General features: G+C 37.1%; 1 protein-coding gene across 2 annotated transcripts in view; it reads left to right on the top strand.

Annotated features, from left to right (window-relative positions):
* The window catches only part of Ift74 (intraflagellar transport 74), a 74,201-nt gene extending 50,641 nt beyond the window's left edge, over window positions 1–23,560 (top strand). For both annotated transcript variants that reach the window (XM_059254531.1, XM_059254532.1), the window contains 7 exons: window positions 7,041–7,094; window positions 8,670–8,767; window positions 9,439–9,565; window positions 14,612–14,775; window positions 15,805–15,930; window positions 21,991–22,051; window positions 23,276–23,560. In XM_059254531.1, the coding sequence (XP_059110514.1) occupies window positions 7,041–7,094; window positions 8,670–8,767; window positions 9,439–9,565; window positions 14,612–14,775; window positions 15,805–15,930; window positions 21,991–22,051; window positions 23,276–23,394 (749 nt within the window). In that variant the 3' untranslated portion in view covers window positions 23,395–23,560. The remainder of the gene's footprint in view (window positions 1–7,040; window positions 7,095–8,669; window positions 8,768–9,438; window positions 9,566–14,611; window positions 14,776–15,804; window positions 15,931–21,990; window positions 22,052–23,275) is intronic.
* Window positions 23,561–24,031: the final 471 nt, after the last annotated feature.

Raw genomic sequence — 24,031 nt, forward strand, 5'->3', positions numbered from 1 at the left:
TATGTGGACATTGTTATTCACCAATACAAGCTATATAAATGTCCTAGATTTTGTTAGTTAAAGTGATATACCCACTCCATGACTATTCCAAACTTCTGTGACTATTGCCGAGGGCCTGAATATGCAGTTTTATCAAGATCCATAAGGTGGGGCTAATTTTCTGAGAATCTGTTTATGTAGATTAGACTTAACATACACAGTTAACAAGGTACAGTCACATTCACACAGTTTTGCAAGAAGAATGTTTGATCATTGTTCCTAAAATTTATGCCTTTATTTGTAGAATCCACTATTACCCCAGGTTTGGATTAGATAGCATGATAAATAATCGTGATTATTAATCTGTCACAGACATAAATATCTGATATGGCAGTATGGTAGATATAATAGACATACACATGAAGTATGTAGGGCCTCCAAATCACTGTCCTAACATGAGATAATTACTTATAACTTATTCCATAATTTATATGCAGCTTTGAATAATCAAAATATACTTACTTTGCCGGTAGGATACTACATTTTTTTTTTATATAAGGTATCTGTGTAGCCCTGTCTATCCTGTAACTTGCATAAGATACTTCTTATACAGATAGTTCATAAGGTTTGTTTTAGGAGTCTTTTATTAGTAGTGGTATACAGGTAAAATAAAAAAATTAAGGCAGAATGTTTATAAATCCTGCAACTAAACATGTCTTGACTTGAGTCCATACAGTGCTACTTTAACTGTTTGATCTTGGACATGTTCTTTAGGTGCACCCAATCCAACCTCACTTTTTTCATCTTTAAAATTTTTTCAATTTATTATTATTATTGGTGTGTGCATGATGGGGGGGGGCAGGGAGAGAAGTGTTGTGAGTTCAGGTGTGTGTATGCCATGAGGTGTGAATGGAGATCAGAAGATAACTCTCAGGAGTTGATTTTCTCCTTCTGTCATGAATTTTAGGGATTTCACTCAGACTATTCAGCTTGCAAGACAAATGCTTTTATGAAACCTCAGTGCCATCTCACTAGCCCACTTTCTTCACCTTTAAAAGGGAAGTAAGAGTTGTTCATGGAACTACATGCCTATAATCTCAGCACTTAGAAGACTGAGGCAGAAGGATTGTGAGTTCGAGGCCAACCATGGATCTGCCAAAGGATGGGTATATCACTTTAACTAACAAAAACTAAGATATATATATATATATATATGTGTGTGTGTGTATATATATATGTATATATATATACACACACACACACACATATATATATACATTGATGAGGGACAATTTCCACATAGTGCTTGAGGCCAGTTCCAGATCAACCTGAGTTACAAAGGCAAAACCTTATTTAAAAGGTACGGGGTGGGAGTGGGGGGATAACATGAGTGCTTACCACTTAAGATTTTTGTGGTAAAAAAATGAATGTGTATGTGACTAAGAGTAGCAATAAAGTTCTCACATATTAGTTGTTAGCATTGTTACCATGAATGCCATTACCTTGTACACTGAAACTTGAGTACTTTGTCTGCTTGTTTTCACAAGCATATCTAGAAAGCATTTTCCTATTTGTAATTTGTTCAAATGGCACCTACCATTACTAGCCTGTGGATTCTCAGTATATATCCGAGGAAGAGCAACTCATTGAATATGGACATTGGCTTAGCAATACTATCTGGTTTTTATCAGAGTTGTATTATCTCAACATCATCTGAAACCAATTAGGAATACAGATTCTAAGGCCCTACCTGAGACTTCAGTTTGAAACCATGAGGATAGGGCTCAATATTTTGTGTATTAGCCACCCTCCTAATAACTTGAATTCATACTAAAGTTTGATAACCACTGTTCTGGAAAATAATTGAGGCCCTCATGTTGTATTTGGTACATGCCACTACTAAGATGGAATCTAAAATAATACTCTGGAAATGAACTTCTACATTGTTGTTTGCTTTCCTTAAGATAGAGGCTTTTAGCCGTAACTTCATACTTCCCTATTTCGAGAATTTGGACTTGCTTGTTTTGTTTTGTTTGTATTTGAAGCAGCCTCCCCAAACCCACGTGGTGTGACACTCACTGTGATGGTTAATATTAACGGTTGACTATCCAGAACTACCCAGCAAGCTTTCTAGGCATGCCTGAGAGGGATTAGGTTGAGGTGGGAAGACCCACATTAACTAAGGGTGGGGCCATTACATGGGGTATCGCCTACACTGAATAAAAAGAAGAAATCAAGCCACACACTAGCATTCACCTGTGTTTGCTTATAAACTGTAAACCTGATGAGACCAGTTGCTATGACTTCCTTGCCTCATGGACTGTACCCTTCCTGCATACCATCAAGCAGTATGTAGACATTGTCCCTCACTACTGCAAGATATATATGCCACTTCTGTGTAGCCCTGAGATAAGTAATTAGTATATGCAAAATCTCCCTGCCTTAACTTCTCAGAAGCTGCCAATTCTTACTGTGTATTTTAAAGTATACCTTGTAGCTTAGAAGTATTGTTGTTTCTCTAGCTGAAAACAAACATCTTTGGCAAAATCTAAACTATTTTGCAAGTTGGATGATGCTTAAAGTGAAAAGTTAGTTTAAATCATTAATTTTTATGTGCTCATTTTAACGTAGCAATTTAAAAATACTTGAAATAGGAATTTATTGCTTACTGCTACATTGACAGGAAAGAAGTAGGTGGAGGGGAGACTAAATATAAAAATATGGAATTTAGTAGGATATCCAAGCTAACTGAAATTGAAATAGGAGAAATTGTCATGGCTCACTAAATGCGTGAAAATGTTAGAGGGGATCTGAAATAACAGCTCAGTATAAATTAATGTGGTGTCACCTCAAAAGCAGCTAAAATCATAGTTTGCATTAACAAAAATTGGTTATATAGACTAGGAAGTAGTAGTCTTCTTGAAAGATAATGAACAAGAACTTATTCATAGTAGAGATCAGAATGGTAGTAGAGAAGCTATTCCACAGGAGGAACAGTAGAAGTGAGATGAGTAGGAGATAGTTTGCCTCAGAGAACCCAGGTGCCGAAAGAAATTGATCTGGATGCTGATATTGTAAGTGAGAGAGCAGTGAAACCACTGAACTAGACTGCTCTATGGGTATAAAGAAGAAAGGGTTATTGTACATATGGAACTGCCTCATGGCTATCTCTCAGGTGGTAGAGAGTAGCTAGAGGTGTTTGGGGGAGTCCAAAGCTGCCATGGCTACCTCTTGGGAGTAGAGAGAAGTGAGAGCGTAGGGGAAGCCTTGCATGTTATAAAGGGACAGTAGATGCAGGGAGGCAGGTACGCAAGCCAGAGCAGCCTGGGAACTAAGGGACCAGAAGAGCCTGGGTTTCTTTGATATGAACCACAAGTACATGTTAATAGGGATCAAAGGAGCCTGAAGGATAGCATGGGCTTTCATACATACCACAGGTATTTCCAATAGGGAACCAGATGCCCTGTTCACTAGAGCTAAAGGGAAATAAGGGAAATGGGTCTTCCTGGAAGACAGAAACACAGGTTTCTGGGAAATGTCCAGCCTGAACTAAGCCTAGACTGTGTTAGTTCTCAAACTCCAAATCCTCCCCAAATAGTAGTGCTACTAAATGACAGTCTGGACTGTGTCCTACCTGCATCTGTATCTGTACACCATTTGGGTACAGTGCTTGTGGAGGCCAGAAGAGGTCACTGGATTCCCTGGAACTTGAGTCACAAGACAGTTGTGAGCTGCCCTGTGGGTGCTGGAAATCAAACAGATCTTATGGAAAAGCAGCCAGGGCTCTTTAATCACTGAGCCATCTCTCCAACCCCATTACTTTAATTTTTAAAATATTTTTGTGTATACGTGAGTGTGTGTATGTGTGTGTGTGTGTGTGTGTGTATACACACCTGTGCAAGTGCCTATGAAGTCCAGAAGAGAGCGCTGAAACTCCTGGAGCTGGAGTTAGAAGTAGTTGTGAGCCACCCAATAATGAATACTAGGAACTGAAATCTGTTCTTCCTGAAGAATAGCATCTTAACCACCAAAACATCTGTCCAGCTCCAGATACTAATTTTCTATTGAGAAAACAGCATAGTGCTATGGGATGTTCTGTATGTTAAATGTGTTGCTCTGATTAGTTAATAAATAAAACACTGATTGGCCAATAGCCAGGCAGAAAGTATAGGCGGGACAAGGAGAGAGGAGAATTCTGGGAAGTGGAAGGCTGAGTCAGAGAGACGCTGCCAGCCGCACCATGAGAAGATGTTAAGATACCAGTAATCCATGAGCCACGTGGCAACTTATAGATTAATAGAAATGGGTTTATTTAAGATAGAAGAACTAGATAGCAAGAAGCCTGCCATGGCCATACAGTTTGTAAGCAATATAAGTCTCTGTGTGTTTACTTGGTTGGGTCTGAGCAGCTGTGGGACTGGCGGGTGAGAGAGATTTGTCCTGACCATGGGCCAGGCAGGACGAGAAAAACTCTAGCTACTGCATAGACCAGTTCACTAATGTTCTGACTTGTCTCTTTCTCAAGAGTGATCAGGAATTTTTGTTTTGAAGCTTGGGAATCTTCTGAGATTTGCAGAAGCTCTGTTTCATCTAATTCCACTGGCCAGGTGTGTAAATCAAGATGTTGGCCAGATGTGCCTTCCCATTGAGTATATTGGCAACAAGAAGGGTGGGTTTGTGTGGAGTGGAAGAGAGGACTCCTAGGTTCCTGACTTAAATGATGGTAGATGGTAAGGACAGTCGAAATAATAGAAAATAAAGGGGTACACATTTTGAGGGAAATTGCTGATAAGTTTAATGTATATACTGTGTTTTAGGTTCCCAGAGGACATCTAAATACTAATATAGTAAGGAATTAGATGAAAGAATCTGAAAATTGGGAAACAGTTAAAATCACAGGACTAAATTAAATTGTCATCGATATAGTACAGTTTTGGAAGTCAGTTCAAGGCTAGAGAGTTGGCTCAGAAGATAAAGGCACTTGCCCCATGCATAGCAACCTAAGCTTGATCCCAGATCCCACATGGTAGGAGGAGAAAGCCAGTTCCCACAAGTCTTTTTCAAAATGACCTTCACATGTGTGTGTGGCACATATGAGTGCATATACACAAAATATACATGTAAAAAAGTCAATTGAGAAGACTCAGGTTTAAATGAAGAGGAGGAGGAGGAGCCCACGAGAAGACAAAGAATAATCTTTCCAAAGAAAAATGCTTTAATCAGATCTGTGAGATTTTCTGTACCAGAGAGGAAGATACAGAACATAGATTACTGGAGTTTCAGTGTCTGGACTGGCGTCCTCCCCTGCTTCCACCTCTTTAGCTCTGGTCTCTGAAGGTCCTTTCCAGTGCCGGCTTTTAACTGGGAATCCCCTTGGGGACAGCTTGCTATTCTTTCCATCCTTTTAGTGTCACTGGGCTCCTTTAGTTATTTCCAGGAAGCTAGGGACTGATTGACTGGCCTGAAGAAACTGGTTTGAAGCAAGCTTACATTTCTCCTTTCTCTATTTGATGCCCTAGGTACATGGAGTTGCGACAGTCTTACTCTGAGATTAGATCTGTACTTCCATAGCTCAGTCTTTGTTACAGTGAAACTCTATTATTAACATAATCCACCCCTACTAATGGTTCCTTTGTGAGACTGCTGTGTCAGAAATGTCCTTTCTAGCTTTGGATTTTTGTCCCTTTAGACATGACTTTCATGTTCATTAGACTCAGTATGTTCAACGCTTCTGTATGCAGCTTCTCCATCAACCTGTTCCCCTTTGCAGTCAATGCAGCCACCTTTCCAAGTTGCCTAAGTGGAATCTGGAGAGTCATCCTTGGTTCCAGTTTCTCTCTTATCATAATCCATTCACTCTGGCTCTTGATACCCGAGATAAAAGTCACTAACTTCTATCCTAATTACCACCATACTTCAAGCAGCTTTGATCTACCCAGATTTCCAAGACATGTAACTGCCCTTACAACTTCCAGTGTTTTGTTCTCTGGGCTAAAATATGTCTCAGAAGTTTTCATTTTGCTCTCTTGTTAAAATTCTTTAACAAGTGGCTGGAGAGATGACTCGGTGGTTAAGAGTGTATACTGCTTCGCAGAAGGCCTGACTTCCAGTCCCAGTGCCCAGGGTGGTTGGTTAACAGTCATCTGTAAATTCAGCTCCAGGCCTTTTGCTTTAGTGGGCGTCTGCACTCATGGACACACACACACACACACACACACACACACACACACACACACACACAATTAAAATTGTTTTTCCACAGTTGCTCTTTAGTTAAGCCCGAATTCTGAGACGTGGCTTTTAGAGGTATCCATAGTCTGCCTCTGTCTCATCTTTGTTACTTTTGTAGTCCATAATCTCTGCTGTGGCCACGCCACTCTCAATTCCTTGTGCTGTTGTTACCAAACTTGAGGTCACAGTTGTATCCCAAGAAGCCAAGTTTGGCCACTGATCCTCTGGTTACACTACCATAGTCATCATCACTTCCAAATGTATGTATTGGTCACATTTTTTGACATTGACTCTTGCATATCTGACCATGTAACCTCCTATTCATTCTTTATAGTGTAGCATGAATATTATTTAGGGATTTTCCGCAGTACCTGAATTAACTTAGTTGTTATACATTTCTATAGTATCTTTTTTTCATATGACAGTATTTAACATGAATTTCTAGATGCTAAGCTCTGTGAGGTAAGAAATACTGCTCTCATGCTTGCTGCAAACTATTCGAAGATGGCATAGGAACTTCTCTTTCCTGTCACCAGTAGTGCTCATGTATAATCTGAACAGCTTCAAATTTGGAATGGGAAGCCTGTAAGCTCGTTCCAGTCAGGAGATTTTTTTTTTTTTCTGATTGTAAAAGCACAATTAGCTGCTTTAAAAGACTTTCTAACAAAATATAAGCAACATAACCAATTTTCTCCAAATTAAAATTCAATTAGACCTTGATTATCAAATATTCAGTGATTAATGGCATAAAGAAAACCCAAGAAATACTTCAAATTTAGAATATAATGATTAGAATTTTAAAAATTAATGTTGTTTTGCATTCCTTATAGGTGAAATGAATCAAAAATACAAGGAGCTTAAAAAAAGGGAGGAAAATATGGATGGTAAGTGATGATATAATTCATAGATTACTATTTATTTGTACTAGGCACTGAAGACATTTGCCACATTGACCCACTTAGAAAAAGTGATTTTTTTTTAGAAAAAAAAATTGGTGCTAGAGAGATGGCTCAGAGGTTAAGAGCACTGGCTGCTCTTCCAGAGGTCCTGAGTTCAATTCCCAGCAACTACATGGTGGCTCACAACCATCGATAATGAGATCTTGTGCCCTCTTCTGGCATGCAGGCATACATGCAGGCAGAAACACTGTATGCATAATAAAATAAAAATCTTTGGAAAAAAAAAAGGAAGTATTTATTAAGAAAAAAAAAGGTTGGTTCTGAGTGGATGGGTTCTATAACCTGGAATTTTTCTTTTTTTTTTCCATTTAAAACCTTCATCAAATAATTATCTATTATAGTGTCATTTAGCATGCAAATTGGATTGCCACACATAAAATTTAGTTTTTAAAATTTTTAAAATATATACTATAGCATTGAGCTCCCAAAATGAATAAGTTAGAAAAAATATAATAGAAATACATTAGAGAATGCATTCAATGTTTATGTTATTATCTTACTAATAGTAATTTTTATTTATTTATTTATTTATTTATTTATTTATTTATTTATTTATTTACTTATTTATTTATTTACTTATTTATTTATTTATTTATTTTTGGCTTTATTTTTTTTTTTAAGATTTATTTATTTATTGTGTATACAGTGTTCTGTCTACATATGTGCCTGCATGCCAGAAGAGGGCACCAGATCTCATTACGGATGGTTGTGAGCCACCATGTGGTTGCTGGGATTGAACTCAGGACCTCTGGAAGAGCAGCCAGTGCTCTTAACCACTGAGCCATCTCTCCAGCCCTATTTTTGGCTTTTTAAGGCAAAGTTTTTCTGTGTGTAGCTCTGGCTGTCCTGGAACTCACTCTGTAGGTCAGGCTGACCTCGAATTCATAGAGATCTGCCTGCCTCTACCACCCAAGTTGTGGGATTAAAGGCGTGTGTCACCACCGCCCAGCTCTAATAGTAAAATTTTAACTACTTATTTTTAATTTTGGAAGCTCCATAGGAATAATTGAAGAAATGCAAATTAGAACAAAGCAAAACTATGTATGAGTTCTAGATTTGACAAATGGATAATTTCTTCAAATATTTATTAGTAATCTGAATAAATGATAGAATTTGTGATTAAGCCAGTATTTGACTAATTTAATGAAAAGGTACTTTCAGATGAAATAGGTATTTAGTAATATTAATTTCAGAAATAAAGCCAGTGGCCAACTATAAATGTTAATAATTATAGCTGTATCAAGGAAGTCATATATAAAAATGAAGTTTTTCTGATTTTTCAGGTATCAGCTATTTCTTTTGAGCCTGTATAACTTTCTAGTTTACTTATATTAAAGTCACAACAGTCTTTAAATATTGGAAAATATGTAGTTAATAGTTTAAAATTTCTATTTACTTGGAATCTCTGGAAAATAGTGTGAAGTTCTAAAACTCTGAGTTTATTTAGTGCTAAGTCTGTCAGCAGTAGTCGGTATTATCTACCATGTTTCCAACCGGCAGCTTTTATAGAGACGTTTGAAGAGACCAAGAATCAGGAACAGGAGCGGAAGGCACAGATAGAAGCCAGCATCGTCGCTCTCTTGGAGCACTGCAGTCGGGTAAGTGCTGGGTGCCTAGCTCAGGCTCCTAACTTTTCAGTAACAACACAGAAGGGGACGAGTCTCCTTTACATCTGCCCACTGACCGCTTTCCTTTAAATTCGCTTGTGTCTTCAGGCTACTAGTGTTTATCTCTGTAGTCAAATCTTAGCTAATTAGGGTAATGTGGGAAGGGATGGCATGTACATGATAGGTGTTAAGTAGTACATGAACTGTGATTAGAATACATTTTAAAATTTCCTTCCATTGCTAATTTATCTGAATTTACTAAGAAAATTCTAAAACCTAGACATTATTTTAGAAGATGTTAATATGTTTTACACTGTAATTTGTATTGTATTTTCTTATAGACATACCCAATGAATACCAAAGTTCAGAAATTGAGGATTTACTATGTATCATGCTAAAGGAGGAAAATACATGACCCTTCTTCAATATTTTTAGTGTATTAAATCTGTATTTAGTTCTTCAAACTGTAGCTAATTTTTTGTCTTTAATAAAGCAAGTGAAAAAATTATGAGCTTATGTGAAAACATAACCAAATCCTACTGCATTCTATAAAACATCAAAATTGAATGTATTTAAAAATAATATTCAAAGCATCTCATCCCTGTGGTTTTGGTAGTTTTATAGGAAAGCTAAATCTTTTGTTTATTTCTCTGCATATGCAGAACATAAATCGTATGAAACAAATATCCTCCATCACTAACCAAGAGCTAAAGATGATGCAGGATGATCTCAGCTTTAAATCAACCGAAATGCAGAAGTCACAGACAACAGCTAGGAATTTGACCTCAGGTAAGAACAGTAGCTAAGAGTTCATAGTCTCTATTTTTTGTATAGCAAATTGGAACTTCAAAACTCATCTTCATTCTTTTTGAGTTTTTTTGAAACTCCCATAAGGAAGGATCTAAATGCAATCTGAGAATTCTAGGTGCCATTACTCAGGAACTTGCTAGTAGGACATTGGCATAGTCTCATTCATTTAAGAGTATTTACTGAATATAGACTATTGCCAGCTTCTGAAGGCTTTGTTGTACCATTTTGTGTATGTAGTATGTGTGTGTGGTGCTAGATATCTGCTCTCCTGCTGACCTACAATATTTGAATTTAGATTAAACCTATTTTAAGTCATCAAAAAACTTTGTGTCAAGTGACATAGGTTCGAGATCAGATACAAAGAATAAAGTTATAAAAAATTCATATAGAATCTTGAGTTTCTGTACTGGCGGATTCTGAGTGTTTATCATGGTGTGGTGACTGAATTAGCGTTTTTGTCTGTTTGGATATACGCTGGCAGGTAATGAGTTTAGAGAAAATGAAGACTTCATGTTTGCTTATTTGTGTATTTTTTTTATTTCTGTATTTAATGGTCCAAGCTGGGTAGATGGTTAAGTCAGTAAAGTGCTTACAAGCAAGGGGAACCTGAGTTTGGATCCCTACTGCTCACTCTGAAGCTGGGCATGGTGACATGTATGTAATCTCAATGCTGAGGTGGTGGAGACAAGCAGTTCTCTGGGGTTACTGACAAGCTAGCTTTGCCAAATTGTTGAGCCCCAGGTTCAGTGAGAAACCCTGTCTCAAAAATAAGGTGGAGAGTGACTGAGGAGGATAACCATGGTCAATATCTGGCTTCCACATGTATGTGCACACACAGGCATGCCCAGTACATATGCATATGTGCACACACAATGTTTAAGTATACTAGAAATGGAATACCTATACTTTATGGGGATTCCCAAAATCTAAAATGTTGTTGGCAATAAAACTTATTCTGACTTGAACTGACTATTCATGCTTTTTATTGTAGAAATAGTCATGTACTTGATCGCCCAGTACTGTCTCAGATCTTGCTGTGGGAGTTACACAGTTAGTGTATGTATTATGTTAGCGTCTAACATCCAAAGAAATCTGTGTTTGAAAGCATGGTTGCCTAGGAATTGGATAGCGAATTTATGGGCCTATAATGCATACTGCCTCAGTCACTCTTTCCTGCTCTTAAAATTATTAATGATGATAATAAGATGCTAGTTAATTAAAAGTTACACTAAAAATAGACAATTTCTGTTATTCTATGTTTAAAAAATATTTTGTACGTAGATTTGTGTAGTTTGTTTGCCATAGGATTACTAGTTCTGGTGAATTACATGCCAAAGAACTGGAAGAGGTACATTCCAGTATTGGCTTACACCTGCAATTACGTTTTATTTTTTTAGTATGTTAAAAATACACCAAACTTAGTTTCTAAGCTGCTGTTCACTTTATTTTTTAGGTTTGTATATAAAGTAAATGAGGGTCACAGTGGTGTGTTCATACATGTGTGCATGTTTGTCATTGTGCTTGGTTTACGAATCTCTCATGCCCTCTGTCCCACTTCATTGATACCCTTCCTCCCTCCAAATACCACTTCCATTTTCCCCTCTTCCCTCCCAATCCCCTCACCTCTTCCTCCCTTGCCATGGGCATGGTTCCCTTTATACTAATAAGACATATACACACACACACAAATTTAAGTTTTGCATTCGTGAGAGCAAACATGGTATTTGTCTCTCTGACTCTGGCTTATTTTGTGCAACATATGATTTCTAGTAGCACCAATTTTCCTGCAGATGTATGATCTCATTCTTGATGGCTAATTACAATTCCATTGTGTATATGCACTACATTTTCTATATTTCTTCGCCTGATGATGGACTCCAGGCTGGTTCTAGTGCTTTGTTGTTAGAAATGGTTACAGCAATAAACATGGATGTGCAAGTACCTCTGTGATTGTTGACTCAGAGTCCTTCATATCATTTTAGTTTTTTGAGGAGCCTCCACACTGATTTCTGTCCTATCTTCAATGGTTTACATTCCCTCCAGCAGTGTTTGCTGTTTATTTTCTTGACGATCCATCTGAACCAGTTTTACATGTGTATAGTCTGGTAGTGTTTACTGTATGCACAAGATTATACAGCAGAGCTCCAGAACTTTTTCATCTTGTGAAACTGAAATTTTATCATTGAACAACCCCGTTCCCTCTGTTCTAACTCATGGCAATCACAATTCTACTTCTGTTTCTGTGAATTTGCCTCTTAAGAGTGCCTCATATGGGTACAGTCATGTGTTGTGTTGTGACTGGCTTGCTTTGCTTAGCGTAGTAGACTCAAGTTTTCTCCATGTTGTATCACAGGACAGAATTTCCTTTTTGTGTGGCTGCTGAGTAATATTTCATTGCACATATATATGCTGCACTTTATCCACTCATCAATATTTAGATTGCTTCTCTCTTATTTTTAGGTTCTTGGGCTAATTTGAGTATTTTAAAACCTGTATTCTTCTCTATAAACTAAGAAATTATATTAATTTGTCTGTATAGTTACTTATCTAAGGTTGATATTAATTCAACAAGCTTTTTCCTCCTTTAAGTTATCTCAGTGCAACAGACAGTGAAAAACGTTTCTTAAAGGCAAATGTAAATCCCAGGAAACAAAGTCAGTGATTAGGACTGCATTGTTTACCAACCTTCAGGCTTCGTGTTTACATTTCCTTTGAGAACTAGTCACTGTGCTTTCTTCACATGTGCAGTTGAGAAAGTTGAGAAAGAGTGAGAACTGACTTCAATAGAGATGAAAATACAGTCTGTCACTATGGTCAAGTTTTCCTTTTTCTGAAAATTTTCTTTAGTAAGATTTGAATTTTGATGTTGTAATTTATTTCTTCTACTATTTCTTTCTTTTGTTTGTTTAAGCCTTCATTCTTTTCTTTATATCATTGCCCACACTTAAGGATTTTCTTTTATCTGAAAATCACCAGAGGTGTATGATAATCTTCTTAACTGTTCTGAGATGATGTATGTTAACAGTGCCCATCTGTGAATTGCCTCCCTTTCTGTCTTTGAGATTATTACTGGAACCCACGTGACTCCCCCCTTCTCACACACACACACACACACACACACACACACACACACACACACACACCACCCCCGGTCTCTTAATGTAGTACTCTTACTCTCAAGGGGCAATATTACTTCTTAGAGAAAGGGTGAAAGAAACCCTATCAGGAGAGTGAGATGACTGTGACTGAGTAAAAGGGAAAACAAGCCAACAAAAGGTTCCTATGGGGATTAATAATACAAACAACTTGAGAAGCACTTACACTGCAGGGTAGAGGCAAGGAATCTTGCTCACAGTAGTTTTTATTTATACTTTTAGAAAGGAAACTCTGGGGAGTAAACAGATGTGCTGATGGCAGAATATTTCAGAAACATTTCCCCAGGTCAAAGTGGCTCCTCCTGAGATTTTGCTGCTCAGTACACGCTGGTTGGTAAACTCTGCAACTTCATAGCATATCAGAAGGAACTAGACTGCTTCCTCTTCCTGTCTCTTCCCTTGCAGAAGCTTTCAGCTTTTCATAGGGACCTGATGCAAAAGGGAGATAAACTTGACCCTATACCAACCAAACATTTGCTCCTTTTCTCAGTTTGTATAGTTCTTAAATGTATTTCCTGAGTGTGTATTCAAACTGTATTTCAGTTCAGTTTGTGCAACTGCTTACTTCAGTTAGCGCATTTCCTCTCTATATTATTAAAGTCCTACAATAAGCCGTGGTAACTTGTTCAGCACTTTATTCTCATTATAACTGTTTGTAACCTTAGCCAAGACATGACTCCAAATTAAGGCTTTTATGGTTTTAGATTTCTGAGATAGTCTTATTATGTTGCCTAGGCTAGCCTTGAACTCAGAGTCCTCCTGCCTCAGCCTCTGGATGCCAGGATAACAAGTATGTGCCTAGCTTGAAATTGAAACTATAATAACATTTAAATCTTGTTGTACATATATATATTTCAATATAGTTAAGTTTAAAATTCTGAAGGGGATAAATGAAACATTCAAGGAATACTAGCTTAATTATACCAATTTCAAAATATTTGGTTGTGTAACAACCCTTTTTAAAAGTGACTGCTGTGTGTTTGTATGTGTGGGTGCACGTGTGTGCATAGAGAGGCTCAAAGCTGATGGTAGGGATCTCTCTCAATCACTTTCCACTTTATTGAGACAAAGTCTCTCAACAAACCCTGAACTTGCCAGTTGTGGCTCATCTAGGTACCCAATTTGTTTTGGGGTTCCCTGTTTCTCTGCCTCCTGAGTGCTGGGGTTAGAGGCAGCTGCCATGCCTGCCCACCATTTTTGTGGGTCCAGGGGATCCAGACTCTGGTCCCCGTTCTTATGCTGTAAGCACTTTGCCCACTGAGCATCTCCATAACCCACAACCCCCTTTTAAAATCAGTGACTTTTTAAAGTACTCTTTTTCTTACTCATAATCATTTAAAATGAGTACTTAGTGAAATTTAATATCCATTATACTGAATTTCTGTTCTTATTCTGGGCTGCCATGGCTTCTTGTCTCTAAAGTTACACATTACTTCCTTTGGAGCACTGATCTTCTCAATTGTTTAGTTGTATTGCAAAAGATAAGTATTTTTCTATGTATTTAGTACCATGCCCTCTCCCTATCCCTTTTGTTCCCTCCCTCTCCCCTCTCCCTAATCATGCTGCTTAAAATGTTCTGTGTTCAAAGTGCTAATGTGATATCTAGTGTGTTCCTAAGGAAAAGAAGTTTATTACATACTCTAAGAAGAAAATGTAAATTAAATATGCACCATTCATAAATAAGGTGTAGTGCTGTTTGCTGTCAGTTAATTATTAACACTCATGAATATATATTAAATAAAATGCCCTTAAAAAGAAACAGATGCTGTAAAATTGTATATTGATCAGGTGCCCAGAGGCTCTAAAATCCTAAGGCTAGTCATGTAAAAGGAGTAGATTTTAATTATTAACTTAAATTCTTATGCTTCAGACAGTCAGCGCCTGCAGCTGGATCTACAGAAAATGGAACTTCTGGAAAGTAAGATGACAGAGGAGCAACAGTCTCTGAAAAGCAAAATTAAGCAAATGACTGCTGACCTGGAGACATACAGTGACCTGGCAGCATTAAAATCGTCAGCCGAAGAAAAGAAGAAGGTAGATGCTCCACAGTATCTTTGAAGATTATCACCCAAATAATGTCTTTTCCTTCTTTTCTTTCTTTCTTCTCCCTCCCCTTTCTTTCTTTCTTAAGACAGGCTCTCAAGTATCTCAGGTGGGCCCCAAACGTGCTCTGTAGTAATGGTAGCCTTGAACTTTCTGATCTTTCTGCCTCCTCTCTAAATCTGAAGATTATAAGAGTGTGCTACTATGCATGGTTTACTTGGGACAAAAACCAGGGCCTCACATGCTAGGTTACCACTCTTCCTAGTGAGCTTCAGATCCAGCCCCTAGCGGTTTTTCCTGGATTCACATTAATTCATATGTGCTTTATAGGGTTTACTACTTTTATATATTATTTGACATACAAACTAAGAAGAAGTAATAAAATTTGTTACATGTATTGTAATCTAGAGAAACCTAGAGGTTTTAAAAGAAGGTAAAAATTAAAAAACAAAGTATAAGTTGCTCCCTACTACAGAGCATTCCAACCTATGGCCTTTGCCGAGTGCAGATTTGGACTATATTTGGATTATAGGTCTCCACTTTAGACTCACCAGTGTCTCTCCATTGCCATTTGCCTTAATTTAAAGTAAATCTTTGGGGGTCAGGATAGATATGAAAGCATTTACTATTATTATTAACTATTGCAGTTACTATTCACATAGCTTATTATTCAAAAGGTATTTTTGTAAATAAGTCTTAAAGTAATTATAACTCTGGTGGAATTTTACAGAATAAACCATTACATTTCTAAGCCAAATGTGATTTTGTTGTTGTTGTTGTTGTGTTTTTTTTTTTTTTTTTTTTTGAGACAGGGTTTCTCTGTGTAGCTTTGGAGCCTGTCCTGGAACTCACTTTGTAGACCAAGCTGGCTTCAAACTCACAGAGATACTCCTGCCTCTGCCTCCTGAGTGCTGGGATTAAAGGTGTGCGCCACCACCGCCCAGTTCCAAATGTGATTTCTATGTTGGCTTTCTAGACATTTGCTCTAGCTTCTATGTGTTACTATTTGGATCTCTCTAGAAACTGCATCAAGAAAGAACAGTATTATCAACCCACAGAAATGCCTTTAAGAAGACCATGGAGAAGCTGACAGCAGATTATGAGACACTGAAAACACAACTCCAGGAAAATGAGACGCACGCTCAGGTGAGAGCACTCCAAGCTGTTTTGTCTTGTTGCTAGTCTGTGTTTTCAGTCCACACTGCTTTGCTCCTGTTCTTGTTTCATTTTGGTTTTAGACCTGCCTTATAAGCGTTCTAGATTTTTTTTTTTTACTTTGAAACAGTGAGATTCTGTACTATTCTCTCTTTAGTGTGAATTAATTTCTGCCTTATTCCTTCAGTAAGCCTGTATGAAAGGCCAGTTTTACAACATGTGCTTTCCAGGGCATGGCCATTACATTACTCTGGGTGAGTGATTTAAAATTTATCAAAAGTAAAGAGCAACTTCTGTTGAAATGCCACAAAAACTACAAATAACATAAAGACCAATGACAGATTTTTTGGTCTTTTTTTTTTTTTTTTTTTTTTTTTGAGACAGGGTTTCTCTAGCCGTCCTGAATCTTGCTCTGTAGACTAGGCTGGCCTTGAAGTCACAGAGGTCCACCTGTCTCTGCCTCCCAAGTGCTGGGATTAAAGGCATGCACCACCACACCCGACTTTATTGTCATTTTGAAATGAGTAAAACACATGTACAAGGCACCCACGTACACACTTTTATGTGTACACACATATATGTATATACACACATTTCCTGTGTGTTTAGCTGGGACTGTGTGTTGTTCTTTCCATTTATTTTTGTTCTTTGATACTTTCCTACATTTCTGTCTGGAGCTTACACACACCCACTCTTCCTCCTGCCCTGCTAAAACTGTTCTCCCTAACAATCCCTGTCCTACTTTGGTATGTTTTTATACACACTAACCTTAAGATTGCTTGTGTCAGGGTGTTGTGGGTGTTATTTACTACAGCATGGGCAACTTATTTTTTTTTATTGAAGATAAATTTTTTTCATACAATAAATTCTGATTATGATTTTCCCCGTCATCTCCTCCTAGATCCCTGCTACTTCCCCACTCACTCAATTCTATACCTTCTTTTTCTCTTTCTGTTTAAAAAACAAGCAGGCAATTAAAACAAACAAACAAACCAGAATTAAAAAAAAAAACATGAAAAAAAATAAAGAAAAAGCATGGGAAACACATACTTGTATGAACACGTGTGCATGCACACACACACACACACACACACACACACACAACCCATAAATCACAAAATTGGAAACTGTTATATATAAGCAAAAGACCAATAAGATAGAAAATATCCAAACAAAGCATTATGAGACAAAAACTCTCCAAAAATATTGAGTTTGTTTGGTTTGGACCATCTACTTTGGACCTGCCATTAAGTGTGGTTTGTATACCCAACAAGACTGTTTTGGAAAAAAACTAATTTTTCCTTGGCAAGCTGTTGACATTCAGAAATAGCTTCTGGGTCAGGAATGGAGGCTCATGTCTACTTTCTCTCTCTGTGCTGAGACTTCATCTGTTTTGAACCTGTGCAGACCCTGTACATGCTGCCACAGTCTCTGTGAGTTCATATTAGCATCAGTCTTGTTATATCTGGAAGATACTGTTGCCTTGGTGTCTTTCATCCCCACTGGCTCTTAAAATCTTTACGCCTCCTCTTATAGCTCCCTGAGACGTGACCATCTTATTAGTGGCTCCATCACTGAGGAAAATGACAATCCTTCCTGCAGTACCTACTAACCGTGCCTGTATTCCCTCAGCTGGGGTGGAGCCTGGTGAACCCATGTTGATGGGACCAGTCTTGTGCACACAGCTGTAGTGAGTCCATGAGTCAATTGCCGTGTCATTTCCAGAAAACATTGTTTTTCAGTACTCATCCACAACTTCTGCATTTACATTCTTTCCACTCTTTCCACAATATTCCCTGAGCCCTGAGGGGGATGGATTGAGGCTTGTGATATAGATGTACTCTCAGGGCTGAGCATGCTCCAGTCACTTATGCTCCTTACTTTGTCCATTTGTAAGTCTTTGCATTAACTGCAGCCCCAGTGCAAAAAGAAGCCTTTCTGATAAAGGCTGAGAACAGCACTAAACTCAGAGTACAACTGGCACCTGTTTGTCTATCTGTCCAGCCACTTTGTATGTGTATGTGTGTATGTATGTCACTGTGTGTGTTTGGAGATCGTATATAATATACTACTACATGATAAAGCATAGGTTACAGAATCAATCTCTTATTGGACATTTAGGTAATTTCTCGTCTTAAACTGTTCTAATAATACTATTGTGGGAGGCCAGCTCCTACCTTTTCAAGGGTTCCTAGAGGAGGAGAGAGGGATAAGAAACTATTAGATAGGAAGATAGCAAAGAGGAGAAAGACAGAAACACAGGATAGCTTCAGGAGGACCTGGGTCAATACCCAATGGCCTTTTCTGTTTATTCAAAAGGGTTTTTTATAAAAATGCCAAGGGGTGGGGCAAAAGACCTCCTCCTTGCTAGATCAAAGCACACTGCACAGCCAAGTGTAGACCATTCCAAACACCTGGTAACCGTGCCCATGGTCAAATCATTCCCATATGCAGCCCTGCTGGATAAAAGCAAGCTCAGATTCTCTGACCCTGAGTAGTTTGGGCCTCCAAAAATTCCCCCTTCTTAATAATATAAATCTCAACTGGGAGTACAGAACTTAATTCTGTTCAACTCTAAATCAGCTTTTCCACTAAGAGCTTGCAAATAGCTGGAATGATTATAGCAATACTCCTACTTCTTATAGCTGCTATGCCTTCTAGTAAAGGAGTAGAGGATGATAAAGATGGAATGGCCTTTTTGAATGGGGCTAAGATGTCTATAGCAGTCTTAGCTGCACCAAGCCCTTTTTTTAAAGCAACCGCATCAGATAAATCAGTAAATTCCTGATGCAACTGCATCTAACCTAAAGACTCCCTTAGCTTCACCAAACCATGATTCATTAATATCAACAGGTTAACATCATTCTAGCATGAATATTACTATACACATTTAAGTTATTGCAAACTGCAAACTTACATCCAAAAGCTAACTCTCAATAGGACTATTTACGCTTTACAAGCTTTAGCAAACATCTAAAAGCAATCTCTCAATAGAACTCTTTATACTTTTTGCTAGCAAAACATAGGGTATATTAACACAAATTAACATCAGTCCACTCAAAGGATGAGAAAATATATATTTTTTTTAATTAAAGAAACTGAGGACTATTAACTCCCCCTTTTCTTTATAGTTTTTTAGGCTGTGAGCCTGGTTAGAAAAAAAAACCCCAAACTTCTCCATTTAAATAGTTCCATTTTTAAAACAAAACAGTTCATGAGTCATCACAGTTAATAAAGCATATATGCATACACAAAACAATTCATAAGTCATTATAATTGATAGAGTATATAGGTGAAATCAAAATTGTCCCATTTCTAAGGTTTGCAAAAGTTCAAAAAGTCAGTTCTAATAACAGTCTTGAAGTTCAACTCACAGCCCAAGATCAAGGCCTGGCTTGTCAGCCATCCTGAAGTCTTTGTATAACAGTCCAAGTCGTAATAACTCTTACGCAAACAGTTCCATATATGAGGAGTCCCATTACCCAGATTTATTGTAGCTCCCCATGCAACAACTCAACTCAGTTCAAACAAGTGTCTCTGAAAGTCATTCTCAGTTACAGCAGCATTTTATGGCAGTCTTCCCCTAGGAACCTTGCCCTAGGAAAAAGCTGTTAGCTCCACAATAGCTTGGTGGTGCAGAGTCCTTTCAAAAGAGACTTACAGCCAGCAAAAAGAAACTGCACCTTTTGCTCCTGGCTTTCACAGCTTTCACAGTCCTGGTCTTTCTGTGCCTCCTGCAACCAGCCCACCTTGCCCTAGGACTCTCAATTGCTTCGTACTGCCTGGGCTCAAGGGGCCACCCCTGCTGCTACTAGCTATGACAGGAAAGTAGGATATACAGAATGAAAAAAAGATAAAAAGTCCTGAGGCAAAAAAAGGATGAATAGAAACAGATTAAATTAAGTTAAAAGAGCTAGTGGGAGAAGCCTAAGCTAAGGCTCAGCATTCATAATTAATAAGTCTCTGTGCATTTATTTGGAAGCTGGTTGTCAGCCCCCAAAAAATATTACAACAACAGTTCTGTCTAATCAGGCTGTGATTTACAATTCTAAATGCATGAAATTTCCTGATTTATGTAGTAGTATGATCAAGATACAAAAACCAAAATCAGGTCATGTTATTCCCTTTTACCCAGAAATGACCATTTCTAACACATTGGCATATGTGGGCTTGGAGACATACTCCTTTTTGCATCAATTCTTCACATCATATTCTTATAAAAGTGAAATAATTACATTAAAAACAGTATTTAAACATTTCCTTTAAAAATTTAACCTCTTTTAAAATGTTTCTCCTAGCTATCGCAGTGTGTGGATGTACTGTTTAAATAGATACTTTATTTATTTCTACTGAAAGAAATAGATAGAATCTTATAAAAGTTTGCAATAACTATTAAAGTTTAGAAATCACTCATTTATGTATCTGCTTTCCCTGTCAGTCTGTTTCTACATCATAATGTAAAAGCCTAAAGATGGATTTGTCATTGACAATGTAAAAATTTGCTGAGTGGGGATGAGTGCTAGAGAAAAATGTAAGAAGTTTTGTAAATACATTATGTTGTCTGAAATGGTTCGTTGGGAAAAAGACTGCCCTTTTTTTAAAAAAAAAAAAAACTGTTGGCATTCCTATTCCATTACATAGATGATGTAAGGTACTGGGCAGACACCATTAGTTGCTTTTTTTCCCAAATCATAACATGAGCCACAATTTTAAATATATCTCTATAGTTTTGTATTTTGTCAATCTTTACTAATTAAGTAAAATCCTTGTCTCTAAATCTTTTATAACTGTTTTCTTAAAAAGTTTTTGTATTTATAAGTAATTTCTTATTATATATTATTTGAATAAGTTATAGAGAGAAAACAAGATTGGCATTTACTTTAATGGTAAATGTCAAGGCAAGTCAGTAATGTGGATGTAAAAGGAATTTGATATGGTGTGGTCCTTATATCACTTGTATAGCACTTAGAAGGTCTGTTGCCGTGTAAGAACAAAAAGGAACATGTCTGGTACTTGACTTTTTAAAAGGTTATTAAAGATTTATTGCCAGAATGTGCTGACTGCTTCCTTAAAGGCCATCCTAATTTTCAGGTCTTATTTATGACAGCTAGACCTGATTTAATAAGTCCTAGCTCAAGGACCACATATTTTACACAGTTAACCATGATATCATCCTGATATCTAGATTTATCTCTCTGGAGGAAACAATAGGATAGATATGTGTGCCCTGAAAATAATTTTTACACGAGAATTAGAAGAAACATTTTTCTTGTTTCTTCAAATACCATATTCTTTGAAATGCCCATTACTTCTTTGAAATGTCCAGGGAGAATATTATTTTAGTGTTTCAGTTTTCAGGCAGTCCTTTGCTTAGGGAAAATGATGTGTATCCTAAAAAAGAAAAGCTATAACCTAGAGTTACAAGGTTAATTAAATCAGAAAAACAATTTATTCTATTACAGTGAAATTGTCTTCTGAGGAAGCAACCATCAATATAATATCCACATTCGTTTCCTGTTGATGCAGAAATTACTGTAGCAGTGCCAGCTTTTCACAGACTTGCTTACAATCTTCTCACTGCAGCTCTGCTCTTATCGGAGCCTGTGAAATGAGACAGGAAACTTCGTTCTGGAAATAAGGAAGTTTTTCCTATATGGCTGAACCTTTGACAGTATTAGAATATATATTACCTTCATGGCAATAGACTTTCAGAATTCAAGGAGATTACCATCATGTCACATTTTTCTAAGTTATTTTACAAAAAGTCATAAACTAACTTTCAGTGTTTATTGGCCTAATAAACATTTTTACTGTTTTTAATTGAAATAAATGTAGCAAAACCTTTTGTAGAATTTAGCATTGTCCTAAATATAGCTATTGTATGATCTAATCTAATCTAAGTTTCTTCTCTAGCAACTCTCACTTTATTTAATAGAATGCAAGAAATTGGTATGATTTTAAAATCAAGTATTATTTTTCATACCCTCTCAAAAGGATGTGTAATGATTTTGAATATGAGAATCAGTTAACATTCACCTTTTGTGTTTCCAGCTTACAAATTTGGAGAGGAAGTGGCAGCACCTTGAGCAAAATAATTTCGTGATGAAAGAGTGTATCCTTTAAACTGGTTTAATATGTCCTTACAAATACTTGATATGTACAAAACTCTGAACTAATTATTTGGGGGGGCGGTCATAAAGACTAGCATCACTTTCTGCTCTACAGTAGTTAGAAGGTGTTTACTCAGAGTATTTATGAGAAAACTTATTTTAGCGATTACCCAAAGAGAAGTATGAAGTCATCATATAGGATAGTGGTTAAGGGCATACATTATAGAGTCAGATGATCAAATTTTGATAGAGTCGGATGATCAAATTTTGAATGTTGATTCTGTCTTTGGTAAGCTTCAGTCTTTAGACAGTTCTCTTGATCTGTTTTAAGCCTTAATTTTATCATCTTTAAAACAGTTTGGACTCATAGAGTTTAGATATAGTTATAGGTGTTATTTGTTTATAATGCTAAAACTTGGCTATATGAACAGCAGAGAGTAACCAGTTAGGATCATAAGAAATTTGGCCTCTGAGTATATTCGTGTTATACTTGATTCAACTGCGTCTTTTTCTACCAAGATGATACTTACATCTATCTTTCATGTCATTCTATCTAAGAGGCAGCAGTTGCTGAGGGCATGCATTGTGAAATCACAACAAACATCTCTCCAGAATGTATTTCCTGTTACCTTTGACTTATTCAAGAGCATCTGCCTTCAAAACAAAATCCTGACTCAGTGGTATCATAGGCATTCTTTTAGGGTATTATTACACTTCACTTCAGGGGCAGCAAGCACCTCAGCTTACTTCCAGTTAGGATGCCATAGAAAGTGTTCATACTATTTCAAACAACTCAGCTTAAAAGGAAGACTTTGGTATTCATGGGATATTTAAAAGCCTAGCATTCCAGTTTTATGCAACATAAATCCATATGACTCTGAAACAGTGAAGTCTAAGAGATTTGCCTGAAATTCTGTGTGATACTATAGAGAATAGTTTTTCCAAATGCTTCATTGTTTTAAGAGTAGAATTAGATTGAGCAACCTGACATTAAAAAATCAGAAGTGTTTATACCGCAAGTAAATTTTTTTGAAACAAGTTTTATTTGGCCTTTTTGTTTCAACTTATGCTTTGTTAAAATAAGATTATATCTTAAAATTATTCTAGTTGTACTTTTTCTGTACTGTCTACATTCACTGTGACAAATACCCAGTCTGCTTCAGTTCCTTTCTGAGTCACAGACTACTGTTTTCACTGACATTGTTCCTCCTTAACTATGTAATTAGTCATAGCAACCAAGAGTCAAGAGAGTGATTACCAGCCAGTTATTAAAAATGTGATGAAGCAGATTGCAGAGTACAATAAAACCATCATGGATGCTCTACACAATGCCAGCAGAAGCTGAGACTGATTGCATCTAGAAGCATCCTCAAGCATGCTTAAAAAAAAAAAAAAACTAGCTTCCCCTTGAAGAGTTAGACCCAGGTTTGTGAATGCCATGGTTTTGTAATCTCCTTGAAGGAGAGACATCTTACATAGTAAATAGTTCAATAAAAGGTTTGCTGTTGTGAGTGTTTTTCTGTCCTCCCAGCCAGCTCCCAAATCATGACACAGAGACTTATTAATTATGAAAGCTTGACCGATAGCTTAGGCTTGTTTCTGACTAGCTCTTATAACTTAAATTAACCCATTTCTTCTAATCTGCATTCTTTTATGTGGCTCAGTTACCTTTACTTGTAATGCCCATGCTGTCTTCTCTGTGTCCTGATGTCTCCGCCCTTCTTCCCAGTGTCTTCTGTGCCTGGAAATCCTGCCTGGCTATTAGCCATTCGACTTTTTATTAAACCAATCAAGGTGACACATCTTCACAGTGTACAAAAAGATTATTTTACAACATTCCCCCCTTTTTGTCTAAATAAAAAGGAACGGTTTTAATTCTAACACAGTAGAACCCGTTTGGAATAATAGTAGATGATATTGTTTGAGATTAGGGAAGGCATGCCCTGAAAATGAATCCTGGAGACAGCATTAGGTGGAATTTA

This window comes from Peromyscus eremicus, chromosome 2 (assembly GCF_949786415.1).
Source record: "Peromyscus eremicus chromosome 2, PerEre_H2_v1, whole genome shotgun sequence".
In the NCBI taxonomy this organism is placed as follows: domain Eukaryota; kingdom Metazoa; phylum Chordata; class Mammalia; order Rodentia; family Cricetidae; genus Peromyscus; species Peromyscus eremicus.